The 14,895-nt window shown below is 41.6% G+C and overlaps 1 protein-coding gene across 2 annotated transcripts in view; it reads left to right on the top strand.

Moving 5' to 3' along the window:
• Positions 1-13,272, top strand: part of FAM172A (family with sequence similarity 172 member A) — a 254,890-nt gene extending 241,618 nt beyond the window's left edge. For both annotated transcript variants that reach the window (XM_058823809.1, XM_058823810.1), the window contains exon 11: positions 12,079-13,272. In XM_058823809.1, the coding sequence (XP_058679792.1) occupies positions 12,079-12,221 (143 nt within the window). In that variant the 3' untranslated portion in view covers positions 12,222-13,272. The remainder of the gene's footprint in view (positions 1-12,078) is intronic.
• The last annotated feature ends 1,623 nt before the right edge of the window (positions 13,273-14,895 follow it).

Here is a 14,895-nt window from a genome sequence, read left to right as displayed (position 1 = left end):
CTGCGTGACTGGCTTGCTGCCCTTGCATCCTGAGCATCACCCATGACTGATTTTGGGTGGTGCTGTTCAGAAGAGGTGGGAACCAAGGCACATGCACTGTGCATTTCCAGGCAGAGCTGCTGTCTGCTGTAATAAGGAGGAGTGTTAAGCAGGGAGTGAATGCAGCTTTATGATCATTAATCTCAAACAGTCCCTCTAGTGACATCTCTGAGGTTAAGTCAGAAGTGTGATATTATTAAGCTTAGTTAAATTTAGTGTAATTCACACCTGCAGAGCCTTTTTTTAATGTGTTTAGTCTTAAATTGCCAGTTTCCATTATATAGGGGCTTTATAGTATCCCGCACTAAGCCTTGATGTGTTATGAATTAGGCTGCAGAAGCCTATAATCCAGATGATGTATGAAAACCCCTCAAGTTTCGGAGTACTTTTGAGACAAATATACAATTAATTTAATTTGCAACACTAAGCAGTGATGGTAACCCTACAAAAAATTACTTTCTTCTTTATTTGTTCTCACAGTATAGGTGTGGAAATGGGGTCACCGGAGATCTCTTTTGCAAAGCCCTGCTTATGAGCTGTGTTTTTTGCCCAGTGCAGTTGATCCTTGCCACACACTTCACCTCATCAGGCTGTAGTAGGTGCAGACCTGTATTGATTACCGTGACTTGTGGGAGAGAAAAATCTTAGCACTTCAAATTTGGTATAAATTATTAATAGCATCTCCAAAGACTGTGAGTCACACAAGTGTCACTCTTCTGAGGCAGCCATATGTAAAGTTGTTGTTGTAGAGGTTATTAATTTTATGATTGCAGCACAGGTATACTTGACCCACAACAATGATCATTGTCCATAAAATCCCACCATCTAGGTTCAGTCACCTGCTTCCTTCAAGAATGGTCATTACCAACACCTAGCAAAGGTTATGCTAATAAAAGAAAGTTAATCCCCACTATATTGGTGTAAATTCACTGGTGAAATCACCATCTTTTCACCATTTTTCTCACTAGTACAGCTGTGCAGACACCTGGAAGTGGGTCATATAAGTCCTAGGTGGCCAGGATGGGGGGATGTAATACATGTACATATATAAACAGCAGTTGATGTGATGCAAACAAGAAATATTTATATGGTATGGGTTAGTCATAAATTACTTACTACAAGCGCACAAGGGTTATTCACACCTCAAATATACAAATTTTTATTTTTTCCATAAATTTATTTATACTTACTTGACATAACTAAAATTTTATCAAACTTAAAGGAATTTGTTATTTACTCCCCAAACATGATTTTCTTAACTCCATTTGTTACTTGTTGTTTGTATTCAGCTTCATCTCCCATGGCATTTTACAAACTCGGATATGTTTCCTTTCCATTAAATCATTAAGAAAATGCCCTGAATTTCCCATGAAACTATCATTCTCACCTAGGAGATAAATATCTCATTTCTCTGATTCTGCAGAGTAGGGCAACTGCAATTTCAGATTTGTCCTCTTTTTCTGCCCTCACCACTACATCTGGGTAGTAGGGTCATCTTGTGTTCAGCTTTTTTAATACTTGCCAAATACTTGTCTGACTTGCCAGTCAGACCTGGGAAAACATGGAGAAGAAAGATGTGTTGGATGCCAGCAGCTGGAAGACAAAGGTGTTTGTGAGGAGAAACTGGATGGGTGCACTAGCAGTGAGGTAGAGGAAGTCTTCCTGAAATGGCTGAAGTAAAGGCAGAAAAAGGCAGAAATTGGTGGGCCATGAGAACAGGTCAGCTGAGATCAGTGTGTGGATGAGATGGAGCAAGATCACAGCCAGGCACTGAACATGAGTTCAAGGAGAACTGCCAGGTGAGCAAGTTATAGAAGAAGAATTCAGAATTGGATTTCCTGGAGAAACAGGTGTTCTGGAGAAACAGATGTCCCACGTGGATGAAAAACAGGCAAGGAGTGGGAAGAGATTCATTTGAAATGAAGCCTTAGGAAGGAGATCAAAGGGCATTCCTGCCACTGTGGCTTGGACACATACTTAGCATTATGGGGCAGGAGGAGAGGGGGACATGGAAACACTATATCTGCCTGAGACCCTTGGGAATATTTTCACTGCCAAACCTGATGTGTTTCTGTGCATGTACAGAAGTGATATCATTATAAGGTGCAAACTTTAAAGCCAGGAGTTGAGGTGTTTGTGGAGCTTAGACACCTCAGGGTGTGGTGAGTGACTGAATTGGGATTTTCAGGATCACTTGGATTTAGGCTCTTCAGTTTCACCTCTCTTGATGCAAGGAAGTGATTCCTTTGCAGCAGGTGGTGGCTCCTGAAGTTGGTCTCCAGCAAAAGCAGGAAAGCAGCCCCATCTTAGCCCACCATTTGCTAACCCCATTTCCACCATCCTGCAGGAGCAGCTGTCAGAAGGGGAGGATCAGGTGCAGATGAAGTAAGGTTTCCCACAGGACCAAAGTTGGCACTGTAGAGGTAGCACTTGGATTCTTGAGATTTTTTCATTTTACCTGTCACACGATTAGCCTCTGAAGACAAATCAAGGGGAAGTGCCTTTTCTGTGACTGCTCCAGGACTAGGGAGAGGATGAATGGTGCGAGTGGCACATTGGAGGAGTTTGTGTTGAGTTAGGTTAGGTTAGCTTAGCTTAGCTTAGCTTATTTTAGCTTAGCTTAGCTTAGCTTAGCTTAGCTTAGCTTAGCTTAGCTTAGCTTAGCTTAGCTTAGCTTAGCTTAGCTTAGGTTGGGGCCAGCCAGAGGCAGTAGTCCCAAGATGAAGCAGATGGGTTAGTGAATACCATTGTACCTGTGAAAGTGCTCTGGACTTGGATTGACTGTAGTCTTTTGTCTACACAGATACAACAGGACACTATAATCAAAGTAAAAAATTCAGGAGGAAAACATGCTTTTGAACTATTTCTTATCTAGAAGATAATAAACATTTTCCACTGTGGGAAGGGAGAGTTAGTGTATTCAATTCAAGGCTTGCAAGGTATGAATTCAGATTCTCACTAAAATCATTAAAACACACTGGGTTTCATGCCCCATGCATGTTCTCATTGCAGCTTGTTCCTTAGACACAGGCTCATTCCTGTCCCCCAGAAGACTTTATTTACTTCCACAGCTGCTGTGTCAGCATCCGCACCAGTCTTCAAGCTCTGTTTGTGGTGTGAAAGAACAGAAAATTATATTCTGCAACTTTATTTTAAAATTGCTTTAGTGTAATTTGTTTGTGTGTTCAAAACTTCACACGAATCGTCAAGTAGTATGTGCTTATCCTGCTAGTGATTAAGAACCTTTTTACATCTTCAGTGTATGGGGCGTCTCTTCTGTCATGTTAACATGTTTTAAAGCTTTGCTGCCTCTCCTAGCTGCTCTTTGGTGCCCACATTGCCAGCCTAACCCATTTCCATGGTGTTGCATTGGCTGCTGTGTTTTTGGAAAGTGCAAAACTGTGTTGGTTTATGCATATGCTGCTGGTACATCCAGATGTTTGATGGCACAATTACTATTTAGAAACAAATATCATTACAAAGAGGAGCTATTTTCTAAGCAGCTGGTTGTTTCCCTTGTCCTGGTATCACTGATGAATTTCTTGCATTAGTAGAGTTCTCACAAGATAGCAAGAGTGTGTATCCTTCAGGTCTCTGCCCCATGGGCAGTAAAAAGCTGTGGGATTTTGGAATAAACTCAGATTTAAAAATCAGCCTGTGGGTATTTAAGATTAAAGTAACTTGCAGGAATTGCTGCAGAATGTTTTAAATTAGTTTAAATATAGTTTATAAAATCTGTATGCTTGTTAACATCGGCGGCATTGCTGCATGAACAGAGCCCTGCTGTGGGCTCAGCAGAGCTCAGATCCATTCCTCATTTTGGCTGAGCCACTTGGTTTGCAAAAGCATAGTAATGATGACTTCTCCCTTACAAAACTCTGTTAGATGTGTCTTTGCAAAGCAGTGAGGAGAAGGGGGTATAACTGATGGCTTGCATTGTGCTGCAGCATGTTAAGATCTGTCAGGTATATTAGTATTTTTCAGGTTTATAACCTGTGGAAGCTGTGAGGCTTGAACAGTTGGTTTTCAGTGGTTTCACCCAAGAAGTCTTGTGGTTGTAAGTTCTCTCATAAAGTGATGAGTTCTGAGCAAGTCAAAACTTCCTTTATTTAAAAGCCAATTTTCCTTTCTCCTAGTTGAGAAAATAATTGTTTCAAATGCTATCTACTTTATTTGTGCTCTTGCTTGCAATTTTATATAGGTGTTTTTCCTAATTCATGATAGAAAATATTCATGGGCATTTAAAAAATTGTCTCACTCACATGTATTATTCAATTGCTTCAGACTTACTGTGAAGTACTTTGCTAAGACAATAAATTTTGCTGCTTAGATAAAGCCAATGAAGTCACAGAAGCAATGAGCCTGGATAGAAAGAAACTCAGGAAGTTACTTAATTTGTCCATATTGCCCAGGGTGAGGTCAGCTATACCCGTAATATTCCTAAGACATGGTTGTCTAACCTATTCTTAATTTCCATTGGTGAGATCCTGCACCTACCATTGGTATGTTCTTAGCCCAAAAATATCTTTGCAAGATGTAACCTGAGTATCCCACCTCTCATTTGTCAGGTAAGGAATTTTTATACTTGATTTACATACAGTAAGGGTAAAGTTACCTGTAATTCAAGGTATGGATAGATAGATAGATGGAGGGATAGATAGGCAGACAGACAGACAGACAGACAGACAGTGTTGTTGATACACATACTATGGAGATGGAGATGGATATATGAAGATTGTATAGAGATAGGGATAAAGATAGCAGTAGAGAGGTGAACACATATATCAATATAAATACAACTTCAAACCCTACCTTCTTCTCTCTGCATGGTACACCATTTTAACATGAGTTTTAAAATCTATGGTTGCATAATATTGCACACATCTTTACTGGATCTCTTCTTCAAGGAAATGGCTTGCTCTCCTGCTAAAATTTTTTGCATTGGAAATTGCTGCCTCTGAGAACGTTGTTCAGACACCATCTTTACCTTTTCTAATATATACTCAAAAGAAAATTGCTTGACTCTGGTGAACCAGAAAATGACCTAACTTTGGGTAACCTGTGCTCAGGAGAGAATGACCTCACAAGTTTTACTTATTTGGCCAGTTCACATGTAGAGGAACAATCAAATGACCTGTGCTCGTAGGACTGCCCTTAATATTAAATAAAGGGTAGTGAAAAATAATGATGGTCGTGTTAGAACTCCTGTCTCTTTCCTACTTTGCAGACCTTGCTTGCAATGAGCTTTTGTTTGGATCTTTGCATCTTGTTGCTCAGAGGACAAGAGAAATTTACAATTTTTTTTTTACTGTTTTTAATCACTTGCTTCTTGTGGGAAGTTGGTGTGCTGTAAACAAGGAGTGCAAGAAAAGTGAATTGCAAGTATGGGAGTTCAAAGGTGAACTTTTTTCTCAGTAGGATGCTTGTTGCTCTGTTTTCATCATCCCACTAAAGATTATTATAGATAATAAGTGTCCAACAAAAATAAGAACTGCTTTGTGTCACAGTAGATAATAACTAAGTAAAAAATTTCTTTAGTGTGTGTAGTCTAGTTTCCAGCATTGCCATGATTTTTCTTTTATTGAGTCTTAACCAGTTTATTGTGTGTCTAAGCCCACTTAATAAGCTGTATTTCATGTCTTCAAATGGTTCTGTTTCTTCCCTCTTGGCTTCTCTAAAGAATTCATGTCCCTACAGTTACTTCAGATTATTATCATGTCCATGACTACACAAACGATTACTTCTTAGCCAAACTAAACACATCAAAGCTTGGGGATTGTTTTGAGGTTGAGTTGTTTTACGTCCCCTCAGAAATTACTGTTTTCATTTCATTAGTTGGTGTTTAGCTTATGTCTTAATTTTGCCTAAGTTTTTAATCTTTCTTTACCATTGTGACATCTAGGAGTGCTTAAAAACTCTTGAGGTCATTGAATCTCAATGTTCTTGAGCTTATGGACTCATTCACAATTTTTCCTGAAGCTCTCATTTTCCTAGTCAGAACTATTGCATGATTTTAGTCAAGATGTATTTTTTTTAAATCTCCTTTTCTGTTAGCTTTACTGGGGATGCTCTGAGAGCTTCTTCTGTTTTGGATTTGAGACCTGGATGTTTACATCAGTAGACCAAAATAGTCAAAAAGACACAATAATTTCTTCCCATGCAGATCAACAGGGTAAAGGAATTTTCAGTAGAGAAACCTTACAAATTAAAAGTAGTTATGTCATACTTGATCATATCTGATTTACTGGAGAGTAAAAAATTGAAATTCCTGTTCAGAAATAGCTTTGTGATACGAAGTAAATTGTTAGCATACAGAAAGATGGATGCAGGACAGGCAGGTAGCATCTCTTATTCACACCTCAGTGCATATTTGAACAGTATTGTTATGTTGGTACAGAACTGAATACCTAATAATTAAAGTAGTTCCTCAATGTGTGTGTGGATAATATGATAAAGAAAGAAATTTCCATTCATTTATAACTTTCAGGAGAAAAAATCCTTTCTGAAAGGTTTGTCACACTTGTCTACCGCAGTCAAATGGAGTTGGCTTATCTGTTAGCTTACCTATAAAGGACAAATTAATTGTGTTGCTTTTCGTGTTTAATAATGTTTAAAGTGTTTCGTTCCTGCAAATGCCCACAAAAGTCTATATTTCAACCTCTGAACCATTTGAATCAAGTTCTGATAAGACTGAGTGCCTTTTAGATACCTAGCTTGAATCATAAATGTAAAAGCAACCTGTCTACAGACAAGGTGGCTAAGCTACTTGCATTGGCATTTTGCAGCATGACAGGATCTCAGCGTAGATCATGATCACAGGGAGCAAACTCTCTGCTGAGCAAGACCTTGTTGAAGAGCAGCAGAATTCTCCATCCCAATGGGGACTAAACCCCAAGGCGTGGAACACCCTTAATTCATTTTGAAGTCCGCGCTATTTAGCAATGAGCTGTCACTTAGAGAAGCAGACCTGAGGTCAGCCCTGTGGCTAGTATCTGTGGAGAAGCTTTTCAACCTGGAAACTTTTCTCTGCAGAAATATTTCAGCACTAAGGCATGTATGAAGATCTCTCACAGCTCCTGTGCAGCAGGAAACCTTTGTCCCACACATCTTGTAAACGCGGTGGGGGGCCACCATTGTGCTGTGCATCTTCTGAGCACCGCGGGAGGAGGCTTTTGTCTGACACAGTGGGCAGGCACTGTAGGAGGGCACCTTTGTCCTGCACAGCCAGTAATCGCTCTGCAAGAGCGAATTATGGTGATTGCAGAGCTCTTCTCTCTCCAGACACTCTGCTTTCAGATGGAGGAATTTGTCAGCCTTGCTAGGTGAAGAGCTGCTTTTCCTGAATGGAAGTGGAAAGGAAAGACAGTGAAAGTGCCTTTGCATGCGTGTGTGCAAATGGCCATCAGGATCATTCACATAGTCATATTGCATTACCACCCCTGCAGGCACCATTCCCAGTTTCAGTCTTTGCTTTTCCTCTTCCCTGTTTTTCCTACCCATTTAGGCTGGCCTTTTCATTATTATTTCTTTGTTTCTTCCTATGTTTGTACTATCTCCTATTCAATATACTATTCCTATATTCAGTATCTAAATTCTCAGTATTTTTTCAGATTACTAATAACCACATTTAAAAGACTTGAGCCCAAATACCAATCCTTCTGGGACTTCATAGGTATCTTTCCAACCCCATATTACTTCTTATTCTTTGTCTTCTCAAATGCTTTAACCACTTATCCAAAAGTGTGCCAGTGCCCATTTTCTAGAGTCCAAGATGATGTACAATGGGAAAGGCATAACGTGACATCTGTGAGACGGGATGGGATGAGATGAGATATGAGACAAGATGCTGAGTCTGGACCCTGTAGATATGTGATGTGTACTGCAATTTCTGGCAGACATGCTGCTGGCAGCTAGAGCCAGTGCAGGTATGGCAGCACATATTTGGGAGCTGCATTACTGTAGATCTCAAGTGATTGGGGGCCCCTTGACTGGCATAAAGCAACTAATTTGCAAGTGAGAGGTAGGAGTGACCATAGCCCATTAGAGCAGTGAGGGTCATAATCCATTTTAAGTGATTACATTGGTTCCCACTGCCTCAAGGCTGCCACGTTGACCTATGTCAAAAACACAGCAGTGGATAAGTCTCTCACCTGCTGATTTTTGTTATTCAATTAAGTTTGGGTTTTATCTGTTCTTGTCAAATTTGAGCCTGTTGCGTCTGCTGTTATCCTAGAGGTGCTTGTGATTTTTTATAATGTTGATCCCTTTCTGTACTGGTATTCAGACATGAATTTTATGTGTGTTAGTTAGTTTCAATTAACCCTCCATTTCTCAAATTAGAAATTTCTTTTCTTCTCATTCCCACCCCAGTCCTCTGGTGCCTACCTGATTGTACATAAATTCTCAGAAGTAATTGCCAGTAGTCCAGCAAGTTCATTAACTGATTCCCTGAAGACCCACATATGCATGTCATCCAGGCCTGATAATTTGGATATTGAATTTTTAAAAGTATTCCCTTACCTAGTTTTTTGTATCAACAACTGTATTGTCAAGTTTTCATTATTTCTAGTTATATATCTCTTTATGGTACTTGGTAAATTGATTCTGGAACTTGTTCATTCTTTTGCTGTCGTTACTCATTTCACCTCACACATTATTGGTTCCACCATCTCTTTGGAGCTCCTTTCCAATGATGTTATGCACATGTTAAAATATATATTAATTTCTCTCTACATCTCTTCATGCTGGCAAGTGGGAGGCTGGTTTGCTTTTTGATGTTTCTGTCATTTATTTCAGTGGAGCTAGGACTAGGAGGGATTTATACTTTTTTGTTCTGCAATTGTTGCCTTTGCATATTTTAGAGTATTCTTGCTGTTTCCCACACTTAACTGGGTTTTTATATCTTTTCCATGCTGCATGCTTCTAAGATTTCTCAAAGAACTAATGTCTGAAATCACTACATGCTGTGTAACAGCCCGTCAATTAATACAATATATTGAATCATGGTTTATCATCACATCTGTTGAAATTAGTGAGCACTAAGAATATCTGTCTCGGAGGACCTTGTCTTTAGAGCAATTGCTTCTTATTGTCTGTCTCTTAAAAATTATTATTTCTGTTAAAAAATAGATGACTGTTCATGCATTTAATTTAGATCTGTGTACTACTAAATACACAATTGAGATTGCAGTTGTCAATGGTACTTTGGCAAAAATCTTTTGGTCAAAATCTGTTGTCACCCTTAGGACATAATTCCACTTGCTTCAGTTGAATTTTCCAAGCCTTTGGTATATAAATCATAAATACACAGTGTGTGCAATGTTAAATTTTTAGAGTCTCTCTTTAGTAGTAGTTAAATGTGAATATGTAAGGGCAAAATTTGACCTTTAGAAATGACTGTAGAGGTCCAAGGCAGATACTTAGCAAGCTTTTCTTATTGCAATATTAATCAAGCAAAGAATCATCATAATCCTGGAAACTAAATATCCATTGTAGTGATTTTATCACCAGGGAAATTGTTCATCTGCCAGTAAGATTGTTACTAGGAAAAGGAAAATAGGGAGTGTTAAAATTGCTTTAGACTGCTGAATCCTTGAGTCCCTCTAGACTCAAAGCTTGAATTGTTTTTTGAGAAGAGTGGGTTGAGAGGAGTTGCCACAGGAAAGCTGTAGGTTAATCAGTTTCAGTAACATTAGTGCATATGAGCATGATCTCTCTTGGGAACATGAGGAAAGTGCATGGGAGAAGGCAGGATGAAGAAAGACACAGGGAGGCTTCAGAAACTTACTCTTTTTTTTGTTTTGTTTTGGCTTTTTTTTTTTTCCTCATTTTTTGTTTCTGGATGACCCTTTTACAGAGGAGGAAGGTTGTTGATGAAAAAGGAAGAAGGGGAAAAAGACCTATATTATTCACAGCCTATATTTTCATCTTAATCCAGTGGGTATTAATGATGACTATTACAATCAAGACGGAGAATGCAGACAGGCAGAAGTGAGAAAGATGTGATTGTGTGGGAGATATCTGTGTAGGGACCAGAAAGCCACATGGAAAGATGTTTTGCCTTCAGGGCTCAAAGAGGTATTCACCATATGCTGGGAAGGAGGTGAAACCCCTGTGCAGGAGTGTCCTTACAGTGTGTTAGGACAGCCTATCCCTCCATAAATCAGCTTTGATAGATGACTTTTGTGTGCCTGGTGGCAGTGGGCAGTCACAGTATACCCAGCCAAGCCGTAACCTCAGGGATGTGTCTGTTAGGCTGCAGGTTTTGCTAGAAGGGAAGCTTTATCCTCCTGCTGTGTTGGGCCACTTCTGTGTTTCCCAGGTGGGGAACAATTCTTGATGAGTATTGCTGTGAGGAGTCTTACAGGGGATGGGATGGGTGATCTGTATTGAAAGCCACCTGCAGGATAGAGTTAGAGAAACTTCTGTGTTAGACAGGACCCTTGGGATCATGGAGCCCAACTCAACACAGCACTGCCAAGTCCAGCACTTGATAGGATGGACTACCTCTCAGCAAAACAAATTTCTACAATGATGGGTGAATTTAAAGGTGGAAAGCATTTGTATAAAAGGCGCATGTGGGAAATTTCTGGAAGATGTCATGAATTGTCTCTGTACAATGAATACGAAGAGGGAGAGGAAAATCTGTGTGTGCACATGACATGGATGCTCTTTGTACAAAAACATCTCTTTGTGTGAGAAGTAGTATCTTTCTAGAGAGGGCTTTTTGAGGGTTGGTTTGCTTGTGTGATGGCTGCCTTTGAGGGAGCAGGGACGTGCAGTGTGGCAGATAGTGCCTCCATCAAAGACTTTCTGGGGAGGGGGGTGGTGTGGTGTGTGTGTGGACCCACCAAGGATGCTCCATGGATGGATGCCTAGAAGGTTCTGACAGGGATGTGAAGCTAGGAATGCAGAAAATGCCATGCCACAGCAGCCATCTCATATCCCCAGGTACTGATGGCCACCCTATGTCCTTCAGGGACCATCATCCACCCTGGACTGCATCCCTCTCCATCTGCCAGGCTGTGGCCACTCATTGTTGTCACCCTCAGATTGTGATACTGTCGCAGAACTGTTGCTAGGCAACAAATGTGGTTGCTGGGTCTCAACGAATAGGTGAAGGGGAAAGTGAAGTGTTGCACCATTGTAGAGTAACCATAGCAATGACCTACTATCACAGACTAAAGAATTATCATTAGCAATGTTAAAGTATCAAGCAGAGGCCCAGGATCCAAAGACTACCAGGCAGCATCTCTGCATAATTGGGTTACCCAGGAAGAGGTCCCAACTCTTTCACACCCTTTGGCTGCCTATCTCCATTGTCTTGGTTTTGTTTTGGGGGTTGGTTGTGGGGGGAAGGAGGAGGGAGTGTGGTTGTTTAAATAAAGCAAATGTGTTGAGGAAGGCACTTGCAAAACAATAGAAGCATATAGCAAAATAAAATACAGAGATAAATCTGTGTGCAGAGGGAAGATACAAATAGGAAAGGTCCACTTTACTGTCTCAATATTATCTGTGGGAGCGGGTGCACAAAGGATGCCTTTGTGATGCATGAGATGTAGTTCAGATCAAGTGTTATCTTTCACTTGAAAACATACATGCCAGGCTAAAAGCAGTATAAAATGAAAAATAAATAATATAAAGTATGTCTGAAAAGCAGACACTTTCTTTTTCCCAAGGTAGGCCAGATCAGGTGGTGCTTCAGTGACCTTTTATTAGCAGAGTGCTTTGGGACTTCATTTTCCCAGATACGAGACACGTTCAGGATCTCTGATTGTGATGTGGGTGGCTGTGCATGTGCATACATGTATGTTTGTGCATATGTCTGTCTGCTTGTGTGTGCAGTTGTTCTTGTCAGCTGCCCCAGAGCTCAGCAGCAGGACAGCTCTGACCCTTCCGAGGCTCCCTCCAGACCAGCTGCAGCAGCTGGGTGTCTTCTGTGAGTTTTGCATTTTTGCATTTTATGGAGCATTTATCCTGTGAACACCCAGCAAGTCAGAGAACGACCCCTAGTCAAACTGTCACCTTTGTGTTTTGCAGGTACAGAACGCCATGAACTAACTTCTTGGAAGAGTTTTCCATCTGTTTTCAAATTCTTCAGTGAGGCTGTAAAGGCGAAGAACAGCTTGGTGAAACCAACCCCAACAAGGCGCTCCAACAGGATAAAATACGAAGACTTCTAAAAGGAGGGGAGGAAAAAAACCCACCACCACCAATGTCTTTGCTGCTTGTTTTCTGCAAGGAGTCTCCCAGCCCCTCATTAGATTGTTTTCTTCCTAGAGCACAGGGTCGTGATATATACATCTAAATAGCGTTTTGCATTATTTCTAGATGAGTGCAACTGTCAAAGCAATATGGGTTCACTGGTTGTGCTTCCTGTGGGCTGTAACTTGGATTTTGTGCTGCCCATCAGTGTGCAGATTAAGGCTGACAGCGGTACTGCACAGTGCAGCATGGTGCAGCTCTAATTGCCCTGACATAGCCCTGCACCAAGCTGATGCCAGAATTTAACAGCTTCTTTGCAGTCCTGTTGCCTGCAGGATATTTTGCAGCTTCCTTCTATTTTGAGACAGAACAAAATACAAATTACTCTTTTCTAAAAGATGGACCTTACTCAAACATGTTAACCAGCCTACGATTTTACACCTAGTAGCCTTCTCTTTCTCTGGGACCAAGTGGAATTGACTTCTAACTCTCTCATTTTTCTGCTGGCAAGAGTGTCCAAGAAGTTTGGCCCAGAATTCTAGAAAGGCTCTGTTGTTGAGGAGTTTTTCTCTTGCTAGATCAACAGCATTATCTGTAGATCTTCTCTTCCTTTGGAAAGCTCTACTTTAAAAAATGCATATTCATTAACAGGCTGGATCACACTGTGAAATATGACAGGAAAAATAAAAAAAGACACACTGTATATTCTTTTTGTTTATTGTTAAACACAAAAATGCTTCCATTTTCATATGCTGAGTTTGTAATGACTTGCCATCCCATGATTATTCCCTTTTCCCTAAACTCACAGGTTCCTCCTCACTTTTCCAGTCTCTCTGATAAAGGTTGGCCAGCAGGGCTCTCTGTGTAGGGATTTCACACTGCCATGGTTTGACACTGCCGCAATGCCAGTGCCCCCGTGAGAATACCCTCTCCCTGGTGTCTGCTGTGAGATGTGACCAGGAATAAGCAAAGCAGGCTCCTACTTAGAAATAAAGAAAACTTTATTAACTAAACTACAAGAAAATAACTAAACTACAAGGAAAGAAAAAAAAACACACAAGGAAAATGAAAGCTTCACAAAAGCATTTTCCTCCTCCCCCCACCAAATTCCAATATAATACATCTCCCAGATCACCAACTCTTGGTCCGGCACCACCCTTTAGAATACTCAATCCTCAGTTCATCAAGAGGAGAAGGAGTCTTTCTTTGTGCCATGGACTTCTTGTCACACGTAGCACCACCCGGAGATCCTTTGCCATCGTGACATCTTCCTTCCATGCCAAATGCTCTCACCACTGCACATGGACCAGGGCTGCTTCTAGGGTTCCTTTTAAAGATGCCTCATCTCCTTCCAAAAAGGCACAGTCTTGGCTTTGGGACATCTGTCCCCCCCATGTTTTTTTCACCCCCTGGATTCTGAGGCATTGACCCCCCGGAAGCAGTCTCTGTATCACAAGGAAACAGTCCATGGCTATACAAAAAATAAGAGTCCAGCAAAAAATGCCACTCCATCTTCTCCATTCTTCCAACATGTCTCTCTCTGCCCAGACCTTCATCACTCTTCTAGGAAGGGTTAATGTTCTGTAAAGTTTTCATTGTCCACAAAGGGGTTAAAAGCTCCCACAAGTGGCTGCCACAGAAAAGCTCCCACATTGCTGCCTCCTTTGCCTCCTTCCCCCCCCTTTCCTCCTTCTCAGCTGTGCTGCCTGCTGCCACACTTGTTTATCAAGTTTCAAGGTAACTCTCAGGCACAGCTCTGTTTCTCTCTCTGTCTCTGTCTCCCAGAAGTGGGAGGGGGGAATACATCTCAGTAGTTCTTCGATGCTTCCACCCTTGGGCCCCTCAGGGTCAGGCCCACCTCTCCCAGGCCGCGTGGCTCTCCCCTCCGCTCAGCAGCTGGGCCAGGGGAGGAGTTGAACTCTCTCCCACCAGCAATCCCAAAGAGAACCTTCCAGGGGGGAGCCCTGCTTTTAACCCTGTGTTCTCAGAGGCGGATCCAAATGTCCCAATGGCCACATCAGGTGCCAATATTAAAATCTGAGCACCCATTGGTTTCACTACAGCATCCCAGAAATCCCATTTCCGGTCAAACCACCACACACACCATGCATAGGGGGGTATGTGGTTGTAGCCATAGCTGTGGTGTTAGGCAGATTTTCTGCACTAAAACTAAGGGAAAAGATGTGCTTGATGGCATGCCCAGTGAGCAAGCACTAATTAAGCTCCTTTGGTGTTGATAATACTGAATTAAAGTTGTCCTTTCTTTAATGGCCATGCCCACCTGGCCTCTGATGCTGTTAGTGACAAGGAGGTGCCACTTAGACATGACTTTTGGACCCAGTCCCGCCCTCTCCTACGCGGTGTGTCCAATCTGTCCTACAGCTGGGGGCCAGAAGTGGTGGTGGGGAGCATTAAAACGAGACAATGTCAAAGCAGGGGTACCCTTCTATGCCACGGAGCAAAAGCAGAAGCGCTCATAGTGACGTGTAAAGGGAAACCCAGCTGGGTTTGGGCCTAAATCCTCCCGGTGGGGGGCTCTCAGCACCAAGAGTGCTTACATCCATCCCTACCTGCTCATACTGGCAGCAGGGCTTCACTTCCCCAGCTGCTGCTTCCTGTCATCTTGCTGCGTTTAAGCTCTGCCCTTGGGGA

Source organism: Ammospiza caudacuta, chromosome Z (genome assembly GCF_027887145.1).
Source record: "Ammospiza caudacuta isolate bAmmCau1 chromosome Z, bAmmCau1.pri, whole genome shotgun sequence".
NCBI classification, from domain to species: Eukaryota; Metazoa; Chordata; class Aves; order Passeriformes; family Passerellidae; genus Ammospiza; species Ammospiza caudacuta.
Note: the sequence above shows the minus strand (reverse complement) of the source record. Positions and strands in the feature narration are given on the sequence as shown.